This window comes from Oncorhynchus clarkii, chromosome 12, assembly GCF_045791955.1.
Source record: "Oncorhynchus clarkii lewisi isolate Uvic-CL-2024 chromosome 12, UVic_Ocla_1.0, whole genome shotgun sequence".
Taxonomy (NCBI): Eukaryota; Metazoa; Chordata; class Actinopteri; order Salmoniformes; family Salmonidae; genus Oncorhynchus; species Oncorhynchus clarkii.
In genome coordinates, this window is record NC_092158.1 from 42,530,188 (window position 1) to 42,546,897 (window position 16,710).

Sequence of the window (16,710 nt, forward strand, 5' to 3'; positions counted from 1 at the left end):
AGAGATATTTGGCAGGAATACTAAAAGTGGAAGGTTGCTACTTGCCAGCGTTGCATCAGTGTTAGGGAAAGCAACTAGGTGGAGGTATACGCACTAGGCGAGAGAGAGTGAGAATGAGAGAGAGAGGGTAAAGGGGGACAGTTGGCTGGACAGTGTTGGGCAGAAGCTCTGTTCACTCTTGCTTGGCAAAATAGAAACCCTGGAAACCCCCAGAGCTGCTTTTAGAGATGATCTCTAACCCAACATTACATTCCTGTAACATGTTTTCTTAAGCACAGTATGATGCATATCCTCTTACAGGACAGGTTGTAGCCTACTCCTTGTGTGTCTTCCCCCCAAAATAGCACCCTTTTCCCTATGTAGTGCATTATATTTTATTTGACCTTTATTTAACTAGGCAAGTCAGTTAAGAACAAATTCTTATTTTCAATGACGGCCTAGGAACAGTGGGTTAACTGCCTGTTCAGGGGCAGAACGACAGATTTGTACCTTGTCAGCTCGGGGATTTGAACATGAACCTTTTGGTTACTAGTCCAACGCTCTAACCACCAGGCTACCCTGACGCCCCACCATATAGCCAATAGGGTGTCATTTGGGACACATCCATTGAAAGAGCAGAAGTATGTGTGGACTTCTGTGCGTGATCAGCAAACTCGTGAATGACACGTACAGCAGCGTACTGAACTGATTTAGTTGTGTTGTTGATGACGATGGGGGCCAGAGAATGCCACAGAGATCTGTGGCAGTAATTACAGTGTGTTATAAATAGATCTGATCACACACCTTGCCTGGTGATAATATAGGAACTAAAAGACAGCACCTCTAAAGGAATCAGTCATCTCAAACTGAAAAGAAAATGTTCAAAAAGTATGATGATTTGATTGATAATACCGCAAAATTGTGTGAAGCACAGGCATATGAATTAACTTAGTAACTAACCACTTCAGTAGTACAGCATTCTATGAATAAAATCTACTTGATATGGTAAGTGCCTTTGGAAGTGGGCGAGAAAGGGTGCTGTGGAGACTCCGAAGCAAACCCAAGTTGTCTAATGACGCTCCTGTTGGTGTGGCATAAGGGGGCATAGGGGGTGGGCACGACACAGCTTTTAAAGCACATTATATATCATTACTTTTTTTAGAGGCCCGGAGTGCTTAAAGAGCAGACTAATTGTGCTGTGCTCTTCTCGCTAATTGTTCTCCTCGTTCTTAATAAGGTGATTTATATTCACTTTGTAATAACAACTAGCCCGTTTAAGGATTGTTACAGTCTGATACAGTTCTTCTCGCTGGTTTTTATCTGGGGTTGTTAAGGGGCGAGCCCATTGGCTGTGTGTCTGTTTGGGAGTGGGCTGACGAGCAGTGACAGGTCTGGTCTAGATTGTGAGTGATGTGCTGGTGGTCTGTATTCACAAAGCATCTCAGAGTGTGTCACACCCTGATCTGTTTCACCTGTCTTTGAGCTCGTCTCCACCCCCCACCAGGTGTCTCCCTCTCCCCTCATTATCACCTGTGTATTTATACCTGTGTTCTCTATTTGTCTGTTGCCAGTTCGTTCTGTTCGTCAAGCCTACCAGCGTTTTTCCCCTTGCTCCTGTCTGTTTCTAGTTTTGCCGGTTTTGACCATTCTGCCTGACTCTGAGCCTGCCTGCCATCCTGTATCTTGTCCCACCACACTGGATTATTGACCTCTGCCTGCCCTGACCCTGAGGCTGCTTGCTGTTCTGTACCTTTTGGACTCTGATCTGGATTATTTAACCTCTGTCTGCCCTGACCCTGAGGCTGCTTGCTGTTCTGTACCTTTTGGACTCTGATCTGGATTATTTAACCTCTGTCTGCCCTGACCCTGAGGCTGCTTGCTGTTCTGTACCTTTTGGACTCTGATCTGGATTATTTAACCTCTGTCTGCCCTGACCCTGAGGCTGCTTGCTGTTCTGTACCTTTTGGACTCTGATCTGGATTACTGACCTCTGCCTGCCCTTGACCTGTCGTTTTGCCTGCCCCCTGTTCTAGTAATACACTTTTGTTACTGCAACACTGTCTGCATCTGGGTCTTCCCAAAAATGTGTGCTGATCTAGGATCAGATCCGCCTCTCTCCATGTAAACTTATTTATTATAATCTAAAAGGCTAAACTGATCCTGCACTCTTACATTGCGCTTTATGAATACAAGTGAGATCCTATGGGATCATGTACACTTTTATATTGATGTTAGGAATTGAGCATGTCTTGGTAGATGTTATAAGCATGATGAAGAAGACTAAGTGAGGAGTCAATGGGCAGAAAGGGTTGGTAATAAGTAAAACTATTGTTAAAATGGTTTCCCAGGCCTTTTTGCCTCGTTAACACAAAGGTGTGTTGCTACAGGGCATTTTCCTGATAGCCAAAATAAAATATTGGTAACTTGGTGTCTTAAATATTTTGAATGAGGCCTTCTTGTGCTTCTCAATCCAACCATATTAGAGTTATATAGGCAGCGCATTCAATGTATTTTATGCAGCTGACTGAATCCTCCAAGAATTTGGGATGACTATCCCCCTCTCTCCTACCATCATTTTATCCCCACCCCTCCCCATCCCTCTGGGTAACAGTTTACCTTTTTAAAGGCACATGTCTAATAATGTTTACATACTGTTTTACCCACTTTATATGTATAAACTGTATTCTAGTCACGGCTCATTCTATATAACTACTGCTGTACACACCTTTGATTCATTTACTTTCCACACTGTCAATTCACCATATACAGTTGAAGTCGGAAGTTTACACACACCTTAGCCAAATACATAAACTCAGTTTTCACAATTCCGGACATTTAATCCTAGTACAAATTCCCTGGCTTAGGTCAGTTAGGATCACCACCTTATTTGAAGAATGTGAAATGTCAATAATAGTTGAGAGAATTATTTATTTCAGCTTTTATTTCTTTCATCACATTCCCGGTGGGTCAGAAGTTTACATACACTCAATTAGTATTTGGTAGCATTGCCTTTAAATTGTTTAACTTGGGTCAAACTTTTAGGGTAGCCTTCCACAAGCTTCCCACAATAAGTTGGGTGAATTTTGGCCCATTCCTCCTGACAGAGCTGGTGTAACTGAGTCAGGTTTGTAGGCCTCCTTGCTCGCACACGCTTTTTCAGTTCTGCCCACAAATTTGCTATGGGATTGAGGTCAGGGCTTTGTGATGGCCACTCCAATACCTTGACTTTGTTGTCCTTAAGCCATTTGTCACAACTTTGGAAGTATGCTTGGGGTCATTGTCCATTTGGAAGGCCCATTTGTGACCAAGCTTTAACTGATGTCTTGAGATGTTGCTTCAATATATCCAAATAATTTTCCGACCTCATGATGCCATCTATTTTGTGAAGTGCACCAGTCCCTCCTGCAGCAAAGCACATGATGCTGCCACCCCCGTGCTTCACGGTTGGGATAGTGTTCTTCGGCTTGCAAGCATCCCCCTTTTTCCTCCAAACATAACGATGGTCATTATGGCCAAACAGTTCTATTTTTGTCTCATCAGACCAGAGGACATTTCTCCAAAAAGTATGATCATTGTCCCCATGTGCAGTTGCAAACCGTAGTCTGGCTTTTTTATGGCGGTTTAAGAGCAGTGGCTTCTTCCTTGCTGTGCGGCCTTTCAGATTATGTCCATATAGGACTCGTTTTACTGTGGATATAGATACTTTTGTACCTGTTTCTTCCAGCAATTTCACAAGGTCCTTTGCTGTTGTTCTGGGATTGATTTGCAATTTTCGCACCCAAGTACGTTCATCTCTAGGAGACGAGTCTCCTTCCTGAGCGGTATGACGGCTGTGTGGTCCCATGGTGTTTATACTTGCGTACTATTGTTTGTACAGATGAACGTAGTACCTTCAGACGTTTGGAAATTGCTCCCAAGGATGAACCAGACTTGTCTACCATTTGTTTTCTGAGGTCTTGGCTGATTTCTTTTCATTTTCCCATAATGTCAAGCAAAGCACTGATTTTGAAGGTAGGCCTTGAAATACATCCACAAGTACACCTCCAATTGACTCAAATGATGTCAATTAGCCTATCAGAAGCTTCTAAAGCCATGACATAATTTTCTGGAATTTTCCAAGCTGATTAAAGGCACAGTCAACTTAGTGTATGTAAACTTCTGACCCACTGGAATTGTGATACAGTGAATGATAAGTGAAATAATCTGTCTGTTAACAATTGTTGGAAAAATGACTTGTGTCATGCACAAAGTAGATGTCCTAACCAACTTGCTAAAACTATAGTTTGTTAACAAAACATTTGTGGAGTGGTTGAAAAACAAGTTTTAATGACTCCAACCTAAGTGTATGTTAAACCTCCGATTTCAACTCTATATTAATATACAGTGCCTTGCGAAAGTATTCGGCCCCCTTGAACTTTGCGACCTTTTGCCACATTTCAGGCTTCAAACATAAAGATATAAAACTGTATTTTTTTGTGAAGAATCAACAACAAGTGGGACACAATCATGAAGTGGAACGACATTTATTGAATATTTCAAACTTTTTTAACAAATCAAAAACTGAAAAATGGGGCGTGCAAAATTATTCAGCCCCCTTAAGTTAATACTTTGTAGCGCCACCTTTTGCTGCGATTACAGCTCTAAGTCGCTTGGGGTATGTCTCTATCAGTTTTGCACATCGAGAGACTGAAATGTTTTCCCATTCCTCCTTGCAAAACAGCTCGAGCTCAGTGAGGTTGGATGGAGCGCATTTGTGAACAGCAGTTTTCAGTTCTTTCCACAGATTCTCGATTGGATTCAGGTCTGGACTTTGACTTGGCCATTCTAACACCTGGATATGTTTATTTTTGAACCATTCCATTGTAGATTTTGCTTTATGTTTGGATCATTGTCTTGTTGGAAGACAAATCTCCGTCCCAGTCTCAGGTCTTTTGCAGACTCCATCAGGTTTTCTTCCAGAATGGTCCTGTATTTGGCTCAATCCATCTTCCCATCAATTTTAACCATCTTCCCTGTCCCTGCAGAAGAAAAGCAGGCCCAAACCATGATGCTGCCACCACCATGTTTGACAGTGGGGATGGTGTGTTCAGGGTGATGAGCTGTGTTGCTTTTACGCCAAACATAACGTTTTGCATTGTTGCCAAAAAGTTCAATTTTGGTTTAATCTGACCAGAGCACCTTCTTCCACATGTTTGGTGTGTCTCCCAGGTGGCTTGTGGCAAACTTTAAACAACACTTTTTATGGATATCTTTAAGAAATGGCTTTCTTCTTGCCACTCTTCCATAAAGGCCAGATTTGTGCAATATACAACTGATTGTTGTCCTATGGACAGAGTCTCCCACCTCAGCTGTAGATCTCTGAAGTTCATCCAGAGTGATCATGGGCCTCTTGGCTGCATCTCTGATCAGTCTTCTCCTTGTATGAGCTGAAAGTTTAGAGGGACGGCCAGGTCTTGGTAGATTTGCAGTGGTCTGATACTCCTTCCATTTCAATATTATCGCTTGCACAGTGCTCCTTGGGATGTTTAAAGCTTGGGAAATCTTTTTGTATCCAAATCCGGCTTTAAACTTCTTCACAACAGTATCTCGGACCTGCCTGGTGTGTTCCTTGTTCTTCATGATGCTCTCTGCGCTTTTAACAGACCTCTGAGACTATCACAGTGCAGGTGCATTTATACGGAGACTTGATTACACACAGGTGGATTGTATTTATCATCATTAGTCATTTAGGTCAACATTGGATCATTCAGAGATCCTCACTGAACTTCTGGAGAGAGTTTGCTGCACTGAAAGTAAAGGGGCTGAATAATTTTGCACGCCCAATTTTTCAGTTTTTGATTTGTTAAAAAAGTTTGAAATATCCAATAAATGTCGTTCCACTTCATGATTGTGTCCCACTTGTTGTTGATTCTTCACAAAAAAATACAGTTTTATATCTTTATGTTTGAAGCCTGAAATGTGGCAAAAGGTCACAAAGTTCAAGGGGGCCGAATACTTTCGCAAGGCACTGTATTTTTATATTCCAGACTTTGACATTGCGCGTTCTGAAGTGTCGTAATTTCTTGTTCTTTTTTTAACTTCTGGATTATGTGTGTATTGTTATTGTATTGCTAGATATTTCTGCATTGTTGGAGCTAGAACCATAAGCATTTCGCAGCACTTGCAACAACATCTGCAAATCTGTGAACGTGACCAATAAACTTTGATTTGAATTGAGGAACAGCCCACCCCTCCCCAAACCCTAACCTTAAAGCTTGAGACTGAACTCAGACCAGTGTCAAGTGGAAACTTCTACTCCACTACCCCATCCAAGTGCCCTCCTCCCCAGCCAAAGTGCAGCAGCCTCCCCTAGGAATAAGAGCACAGAAGGGGGCAGAGAGGGGCTTAGGTTTCCAAAAAAAACAGTTGGGCTGCATCCCCATTCTCCGCCCTATTCAAGAAGTATCAACGTGTACACTCCTCCTTGTCATTTATTTCAAAACACTGGATTGGTGTAGAAGCATCGACTGAAGGGAGAATGCTGGAGAATCGGGACGTAGCCTCAGAGGGAAAAACACTTGAAGAAGGAAGAAGCAGGAAGCAAAGCATGCTGGGATGACTCACACATAGCCATACCAGACTGAGAATGTCTGCTCGAAGCCACCGTCGTAGCCTGCCTCCCACGACATGTTGACCCAGGTGGTGGAGACCGCTGCGTGGACGTTGGCCGGGGCGTGGGGGCTTGTGCCTGGGGAGGGGGAGTCATGTGGGGAGTGGGGATAGTGAGGAGGGTGGGAGTGAAAGAGGGAGTAAAGCATGAAGCATAAACCACACACGTACTTAAATCACACACACACACACACACACACACACACACACACGTTGGAAGTCAGCTCTTGCTCATATGTGTAGGCATTGTGTGGTTGTTAGGACTATACTGAGGTGGTAGGCCTGAGTTTCATTAGAGATCTTCAATCTGTGTATCTATGTGCATTGAGATTATGGGTCACAGTAACTCTTGGCATGGTGTCTAAAGAACAAGCTTAGGCCTCTGAGCCAGCTAGACTAGACCTGAATCAGAGCAACACTGTGTGGCCAACTTCTTTACAACTACATATAGGTGACTCTGGGTGAGAACGTTTCTCTGATAAAGATTTTACTGTAGCATTTGATAGCGAGACAACATCATCTTAGAGCTAGGGTCTATTTTCTTGAATTTCCGCCTGACTGACATGCCCAAAGTAAACCGCCTGTTACTCAGGCCCAGAAGCCAGGATATGCATATAATTGGTAGCATTGGATAGAAAACACGTTGAAGTTTGTAGAAATGTTAAAATAATGTATGAGACTATAACACAATTGATATGGTATGAGAAAATCCAAAGAAAAGCCAACCTGAATCTTTTTTTTTTGAGGTCCCAGGCTCTTATAATGAAAAGCCATGGGTCCTATGCTATTCTAGCTCCCAGATTGCCATTTCTATGGATTCCACTAGCTGTCAACAGTCTTTGTTTAAGGTTTCAGGCTTGTTTCGTCCAAAACTAGTAATAAGTTGGAGTTTTGGCACAACGAGTCCCAGTGGAAAATCAGTCTATCGGCGCGCGATGAAGGCGCACCTGCTAATTTTACTTTTCTATTGAACATACTTCTTTCCGTATGAAATATTATAGTTTATTTACAATAGAAACGTAGTTTGACTTGTTTGAACAAAGTTTAGTGGTAGCTTTTTGGACTCCTTTGTCTGCATGTTGAACGAGTGGATTACTGATATCGATGGCGCCAACCAAACAGACCTTTGGGATATAAAGAAGAATTTTATCTAACAAAACAACCTTGATGTTGTAGCTAGGACCCTTGGGATTTCAAACAGAGGAAGATTTTCAAAAGTAAGTGATTTATTTAATCGCTATTTGTGATTTTATGAAGCCTGTGATGGTTGAAAAATATGTTGATGTGGGGCGCCGTCTTCAAACAATCGCATGGTATGCTTTCGCTTTAAAGCCTATTGTAATTCGGACAAAGCAGTTAGATTAACAAGAATGTAAGCTTTTAAACAATATAAGAATCTTGTATGTTCATAAATGTTTTAAATTGAATTGCATGCCCTCCAATTTCACCTGATGTTGTCGACAGGTGTAACGCCTAAGCCTTAAATATACAGTTGTCATGTAATATCTTAATTAGTTGACATAGTAACCGTAGAAGATCTCTAGTAGATGATTTGAGAAATCTCTGGCCAATTACAGTCTCCCCTACCAATTAAACACGAAAATGTGCTGAAATGTAAAGGAGTTGGACATATTCTGATCATCCACCAAATATACTGAACAAAAATGTCAAGTGTCAAATTTTCCATATGCACAAAAAGTGTATTTCTCTTAAATTTTATGCACAAACTTGTTTATCAAGAAGCTGATTAAACAGCATGATCATTACACAGGGGAACCTTGTGCTGGGAACAATAAAAGGCCACTCTAAAATGTGCAGTTGTCACACAACACCACAGATGTTTCAAGTTTTGAGGGAGCATGCAATTGGCATGCTGACTGCATGAATGTCCACCAGAGCTGTTGCAAGGTAATTTAATGTTCAATTCTCTACAATAAGCCACTTCCAACGTCATTTTAGAGAATTTGGTAGTATGTCCAACTGGCCTCACAACCGCAGACCACGTGTAACCACGCCAGTCCAGGACATCCACATCTGGCTTCTTCACCTGTGGGATTGTCTGAGACCAGCCACCCGGACAGCTGATGAAACTGAGGATTATTTCTGTCTGTAACAAAGGCCTTTTGTGGGGAAAAACAAATTCTGATTGGCTGGACCTGGCTCCTCAGTGCGTGGCTGCGTCCCCGCCCAGTCTTGTGAAATCCATAGATTAGGGCCTTAATTTATTTATTTCAATTGACCGATTTCCTTATATGAACTGTAACTCAGTAAAACCATTGAAATTATTGCATGTTGCATTTATATTTTTGTTCAGTATACATTAACACAATCATCCAATTGGCTGTGAGAGAGAAATCCATTGGCAAATGGAACGCCTGCAAATTGTTCCTTTGACTGTTGAATGCCAGACACCAAACCACAGTTTAACAGTGTCCCGAATAACCCCGTCTGTGAATCTTGCCCCCACGCACAAAGACCTCCATACAGGCAATATCAGCAGACAGCTAACTGAAGACTAAGTGGTCTTTTTCCTTAGCCAGCTGTAGCTATGGACACTAACACTACTCCAAAAAAGCATAATCGGAACTGGACGACCTATACACAACAAGTGACAGTTTATCTATCGGTTGTCCTTATTTATCAAACAAACTAGACAGTCGTGGCCAAAAGTTTTGAGAATGACACAAATATTAATTTTCGCAAAGTATGCTGCCTCAGTTTGTATGATGGCAATTTGCATATACTCCAGAATGTTATGAAGAGTGATCAGATGAATTGCAATTAATTGAAAAGTCCCTCCTTGCCATGCAAATGAACTGAATCCCCCAAAAACATTTCCACTGCATTTCAGCCCTGCCACAAAAGGACCAGCTGACATCATGTCAGTGATTCTCTCATTAACACAGGTGTGAGTGTTGACGAGGACAAGGCTGGAGATCACTCTGTCATGCTGATTGAGTTTGAATAACAGACAGGAAGCTTCAAAAGGAGGGTGGTGCTTGGAATCATTGTTCTTCCTATGTCAACCATGGTTACCTGCAAGGAAACACGTGCCGTCATCATTGCTTTGCACAAAAAGGGCATCACAGGCAAGGATATTGCTGCCAGTAAGATTGCACCTAAATCAACCATTTATCGGATCATCAAGAACTTCAAGGAGAGCGGTTCAATTGTTTTCAAGAAGGCTTCAGGGCGCCCAAGAAAGTCCAGCAAGCGCCAGGACCATCTCCTAAAGTTGATTCAGCTGCGGGATCGGGGCACCACCAGTACAGAGCTTGCTCAGCAATGGCAGCAGGCAAGTGTGAGTGCATCTGCACGCACAGTGAGGCGAAGACTTTTGGAGGATGGTCTGGTGGCAAGAAGGGCAGCAAAGAAGCCACTTCTCTCCAGGAAATACATCAGGGACTGACTGATAATCTGCAAAAGGTAAAGGGATTGGACTGCTGAGGACTGGGGTAAAGTCATTTTCTCTGATGAATCCCCTTTCCGATTGTTTGGGGCATCTGGAAAAAAGCTTGTCCGGAGAAGACAAGGTGAGCGCTACCATCAGTCCTGTGTCATGCCAACAGTAAAGCATCCTGAGACCATTCATGTGTGGGGTTGCTTCTCAGCCAAGGGAGTGGGCTCACTCAAAATGTTGCCTAAGAACACAGCTATGAAAAAAGAATGGTACCAACACATCCTCCGAGAGCAACTTCTCCCAACCATCCAGGAACAGTTTGGTGACGAACAATGCATTTTCCAGCATGATGGAGCACCTTGCCGTAAGGTAAAAGTGATAACTAAGTGGCTCGGGGAACAAAACATCGATATTTTGGGTCCATGGTCAGGAAACTCCCCAGACCTTAAACCCATTGAGAACTTGTGGTCAATCCTCAAGAGGTGGGTAGACAAACAAAAACTCACAAATTCTGACAAACTCCAAGCATTGAGTATGCAAGAATGGGCTGCCATCAGTCAGGATGTGGCCCAGAAGTTAATTGACAGCATGCCAGGGCGGATTGCAGAGGTCTTGAAAAAGAAGGGTCAACACTGCAAATATTGACTCTTTGCATCAACTTCATGTAATTGTCAATTAAAGCCTTTGACACTTATGAAATGCTTGTAATTATACTTCAGTATTCCATAGTAACATCTGACAAAAATATCTAGACACTGAAGCAGCAAACTTTGTGGAAATATTTGTATCATTCTCAAAACATTTGGCCACGACAGTAGAGCTTTCAGCAGTGGAAACAGTCTCTGTGTCTACCTCCCCAATGCTGCGAGCCCAGCCCAGTTCGCTCATCTGTGATTTGCGAATGCTGGCGCGACTTCATTGACCTTGCAAAATGCTCATTGCACATGTCCCCCAGGTGCTTTGGCTGACGTGTTGAGCTTTGGCAAACTGTCAAGCTGTTGATGCTGCTCTGCACAGCCCCGCCTCTCTTCACTATCCTTAGATCACACAAGGGTCCTATTCATTAAGGTATGCAACGGAAAACATTTTAAAACATTTTGCAACAGATCATGAAAATTCACATTTCTGATTGGACAAGACCAGGTTGTCCCTCTCTCTTTCAGTCTGCTTTCCTCCGTTTGTCGCATAATGAATACAACCCAGTGCTACTCAGCTTCCTATTACTTGTATTTGATTACGTGTTCCTTTGCGTGTGTGTATGTACCTGTTCCTGTGTGTGTTCGATGTGTGTGTGCATGAGTGTTCATGCATGTTCCTGTGCATGTGTATGGCGGAGTGGCTTGTACCAAAAACTTGGAGGTGTGTGCTGGCAGTGATGCTCGTGGCAACGTTGGTGGCGACACACTCCCACTCCCCGTGGTCTTCCTTGCCCAGGGACTTGAACTGTAAGCTGCCGGTGGGAAGGACGTTGTGCTTGCTTTTACTGGGCTTCCCTACCTTAAAAAGAGAGAGGGGAAGAGAGAGGAGTTACATCTCACAGAACAGCACATACTGTATTGGTTCTGGCAAGGAAGGTAATTATCACCCACCCACCCAGCCTCCAGACAGACAGTAGATTAGTAGATAGACAGAGACAGAGACCGAGAACAGGACAGATAGACAAACTGGCAGACAAAAAGAAGGCAGACAGACAGAGACAGGTAGACAACAAGGAAGATAGACAAAAAGGAAGGCAGACAGACAGACACACACAGACAGGTAGATTAGTAGATTAACTTGTGCTTCCTCAGTCACTGTGGCTGTTGGAAGAGACTGTCCTTCCTCCGCTACTCATATAACAAAACATTTCAGCATCGGCATCAAGGCGACGGTAAAGGGAGACAAACAACTGCAAATCACATTGTTTTCATTGGGAGAGATTAAGAAGCTCCATAATCAAGAGACAATTGAAGGCTAACGCTAATGTGTTTGCCTTGATTGTTTCAGCTGATAACGCCACCATTAAAATGCAATTAAAACATTGTGATTTCTAGGAGACAGTTTGATTGCAACCTCATCTCATTCCTTGTGGCAAAGATGGAAAAGATGACTCCAATATCAACAATCACCATCGAACCACATTTGGCGGCGTCTGGTTTAGAAATTACATGGTAGTAATAACCACCCGTTATCACTTAACATTACATCATTTGGGGATTTACTAGTAGCGAGGAGCTTTGTCAAATAGACTGTGTGAGTGTACAGCAATGTTCTACCTGATACCCATAACTTTAGAGTGAAAGGATGGAGAAGAGGAGCCGTAGCTCTGTCCTATTATAAAGTAAAGACTGTCAGACCAGACCATGAGTCTTTTGGATGGTGGGAGGGTCGCTTCACTTACCTTCCGCCATGTGATATTGGGATAGGGAAATTCTCTCTCAGCCGCACAGGGGATGACCAGCTCTCTCCCAGCCTCCTGCCTGTATTCCCCTCCGGGAACAATCGAGAACTTAGGGGGATCCTGCCCAGAGAGAGTGTTCCCCAATGGGGGTGAGATTAGAGTAACAGACCGAGATGGGTGTAGCCGTTAGGCTAACTCAAAGCATAGAAAATGCATAATGATTGATATACTAACTAGCACGCTAATTACTGTTAGTATCAGCCTGCGTACCTTTAGCACCAGAGGAGTGGGAGCGGACCATCCCTCAGAGCCCAGGGCATTGTAAGGCATGCAGGTGTAGGTGCCCAGAGAGTCCTCCGTCACCTCGGCCACGCGGATGCTCCCGTCCTCCATTTGGCTCCAACCAGGGTACTGTGGGAACAAAGAGGGGCTAACGCTATGACATTGCAATGTTTGTATGGCTGGGCGCACCAGTGGCACAGCACTATCCCGTCATCCTGCATAGAGCAGAGGAGACTGTGGCTTCAAGGAAGTGAGAGGTGCGGTCAGTCCCCAAATGTTCTCACTAGTTAAAAGTTCTGAATCAAAAGGGACTGAAAGCAAGGGCAAAAAGTAGGGGAAGGAAACAGAAAGAACAGCTAGATTTTGTCTGGGATATACACAACAATTGATCCACCCATAGAAGCCTTAAACTAGGAAACTTAACCACTAGGACGTCCTCTTTAATGCACATGTGAAGAGCTTAGTTCATCACCTTTGTCGCAGTTCCAAGCCTGAGGAGATTTCACAGTCTGTCATCCAAACTCAGGTAGAAGTTGCCCTTCTAGGCACAGATCTACGATCAGCCTACCCCTTAGCCCTAAACTTAACCATTAGGGGGGAAAAACACAAAACTGACTTTAGATCAATGTCTAGACGGGGCAACTTCACCCTACTCCACTAAGAATTCAGTTCTGGGGGAAGATGTATAAGAAAATAAGACTAATAATGTCTCCACCCCCCTAAACGGAAGTTTCGGGCAAGTCTATGGGCTAAATGTCCCCTCCTCTTCCGAAATTCAAAAGATGCAAAATCGTGATTTGTCCAAATGATCATTGACGAAAAATCTGAGCGCAGAACAAAGTTCCTCGTTACTCGTCGCATCCCACAATCTGTTGACAGACGCTACGATACCATCTTATGTTACGTGCGTCTGTCCATTCTGTCTGTCTGTTCTGAACATTGCCAATAGAAATAGAACAAATAGAACTGATACCATTCCCTATTCCTACCTAACAGACAATCATATCGGTTTTACACAATACATTTATCTCTGAATGTTATAGGTCATATTCATAAGGCATAAGAAAAGGGACTTAAACCGGGAGGGGCTTCCTGAGCGTGTCCAATAACAAAATGCACATTTTCGTTTTCTATTGCAAAACATTTTGCTACAGTGTGTTCTAATGAATATAACCCTTGATTCACCTTCTCTATCCGGAGGGGGTTGCCATCTTTTGTCCACTTGACCAGCGTGACAGGCGGGTTGGCGTCTACAGGGCAACGGATGAAGCCTGGCAGGCCAATGGCCACGTAGATGGCAGGTGGCATGTCTTTGACACGGGCAGGGTCTGGGGCGAGAGAGAGAAATACAGTTCATTTGTATTGTATTTATTTCTGTATTTATTGGACAAAGGACAGATGGTGGGAAAGGTAGAGAGTTTGTCACAAAGGCAGTGGGCTGGATTCGAAACCAAACCAACATGGGCAAATATACACTGAGCGTACAACACATTAGGAAAACCTTCCTAATATTGAGCTGCACCCGCTTTTGCCCTCAGAACAGACTCAATTCGTCAGGGCATGGACTCTACAAGGTGTCCAAAGCATTTCCACAGGGATGATGGCCCATGTTGACTCCAATGCTTCCCACAGTTTGTGTCAAGTTGGCTGGATGTCTTTTGGGTGGTGGACCATTCTTGTTACACACAGGAAACTGTTGAGTGTGGAAAACCCAGCAGCATTGCAGTTCTTGACACAAACCGGTGCACCTGGCACCTACTTCCAAACCCTGTTCAAAGACACTTAAATCTTTTGTCTTGCCCATTGCCCACCCTCTGTATGCCACACACACAATCCATGTCTCAATTGTCTCAAGGCTTAAAAATCGTTCTGTAACGTGTCTCCTCCCCTTCATCTACACTGATTGAAGTGGATTTAACAGGTGACATCAATAAGGGATCACAGCATTCATCTGGTCTATTATGGAAAAAGTTTTGTACAAGGTGTAGACAGCGGCACTAACCGCTAGCTAGATCGCCCAGGCCACGAGATAAATATCTTTATGGTGGAGTAACATTGGTAGTGATTATGGGACCAGTACTGCAGCAGGAGACAGGGGAAATAACAGGTTTTATGAGCACGGGCTGTCATTACATGATAAACTGTGCTTCGGTAGCAGCTGGTCTGAGAGCAGTAGCTGTGGAGGTTGTGTGTGTGTTTGGAGTGGATGGGTAAACACTGACAAGTAAACAGAGAAATATGTTTTGAGTATGTCAATTAATTTTTCAAGGAAGGAGAATCCTAGACAAATATATAGAATGGCATTGTGTGGATTAAAATGAGTATAGAGCAGGATGACCTCTTCAGTATTCAGACAGAGGCGTCCGTGGCTGAGTGGAGTCACGGCTGATATAACTTTATCTGGCAGCACGGATAGACGAGAGGAAAGAGGAAAGACACTAAAGTCAATGCCCTAGCCTATAACTTTGAACAAGCTCGGAAGCATTAGAATAGTAGGGCTGCTTAGCGAAGTAAGGTCAAAGTAGGTTGTTTCAAAGAGGTGTTTGCACGATGTCTTGCCAACCCGAAGAAAACTGTGTTGGCTTGCATGTTTTTTGCCACATATTTTCACAAATTGGTGGAAGTGTAAGCAGGTTAGCTCAGTCCAACTTTATTTGGCTCAGTAGTGTATTCTGTGAGAGTGTCCATGGTATCTTGTTCAGTGTCACTATGTGGTAGAGATGACAGATTTGCCACTAGACGTTACATTACACCACAATGACACAAACCAACAAACTTGTCTGCACTCCCCATTAATTTCCTCTGTGTTGGCTAACCTTTTAAGCAGACAGGTTTCAGTGTGTCATGTCTGATGTGAATAATAAAGGACAGATTCAGACTTCGTTATCTAGTCAGAGCCAGGTGATAATGGCTGCAAGAGGCCAGTGCTGCTTGGAAAGGAGCGGTTTGGAAAAAAATCCCTCTCAACATCTTAATCTTTGGCGAAGTGCCACAGTCTATTTATAGAAGGGGAGAGAGGAGGTGGGGTAGTGCCAGGCTCGCTATAGCTCGCATACACACTTTCTCTAACATGCACATATCCACACATCTTTATTTTATGTCTGGTCTCGCTTTACCACATGTACCAAAGCTGATTATTATGGGTAATTCACCAGTGAAAGGGAAGAAGAGAAGGGGACTGAAATTGAAACAGGATAAGTTGTACTGGCTTGGGCAGAGGTGTTCGCTCTCTCTCTCGCTCTCTCTCACACACACACACACTGCCTGAAATATTGGCGTAGTGCTGCACTGCAATCAGTGGACTAGTGGGGCCGCTATCGCCCACGCTGCCTAGCCCACCGACCGTCTGTAGCTGACGTCACTGCAGAGGAAAGGGTTTCCACAGAGAATGATGTCACCTCTCCCCCTCCTCCCTCTTTTGCGCTCCCTTTCCCTCACTTTTGCAGCGCCTGTCACACACGCACACAGTACAGAAACAACCGGTCACGGTCGCGCCGATCTAATTTTGTGTGTGTTTGAGTGTGAGTGTGTGTGCGTGTGGTGGCATATAAGGGTTTGAGTGTGTGTGTGGCTGCTCTCCTGGGGCAGGTATGGAAGCATGGTAGCCTGCAGCCCAACCAACCCAAAGAGGGCACAGTGATGGGGGGATACACCTGAGAGAGACGGAAGAAGAGAAAGGAAGAGGGAGGGGGATGAGTGAGAACAGGCGCAATGGAAGGAGAAAGAGAGAGAAAGAGATGGAGTTGACAATTTGGCTTCAGAAAGGCATAAGATGATGATAGGAATAGACAGAAATAAATACGGAGAGAGGAGACAGAGACAGAGAGTGAAAGAGTGTCCGGGTACCTCAGACAATGCAGTGCCTATGCAGTATACAGTGTATTCGGAAAGTATTCAGACACCTTGACTTTTTCCACATGTTGTTAGGTTACAGCCTTATTCTAAAATGGATTAAATCGTTTTTTCCCCCTCATCAATCTACACACAATACCCCATAATGCCAAAGCAAAAACAGGTTTTT

At 43.7% G+C, this 16,710-nt stretch overlaps 1 protein-coding gene across 1 annotated transcript in view; it reads right to left on the reverse strand.

The window, feature by feature from the left end:
- LOC139422042 (protein turtle homolog B-like) overlaps window positions 1-16,710 on the reverse strand; it is a 186,821-nt gene that overhangs the window by 32,581 nt on the left and 137,530 nt on the right. The window contains exons 8-12 of the mRNA XM_071173178.1: window positions 13,875-14,017; window positions 12,678-12,818; window positions 12,408-12,527; window positions 11,374-11,524; window positions 6,583-6,706 (exon numbers count right to left, since the gene is read on the reverse strand). Of these exons, the coding sequence (XP_071029279.1) occupies window positions 6,583-6,706; window positions 11,374-11,524; window positions 12,408-12,527; window positions 12,678-12,818; window positions 13,875-14,017 (679 nt within the window). The remainder of the gene's footprint in view (window positions 1-6,582; window positions 6,707-11,373; window positions 11,525-12,407; window positions 12,528-12,677; window positions 12,819-13,874; window positions 14,018-16,710) is intronic.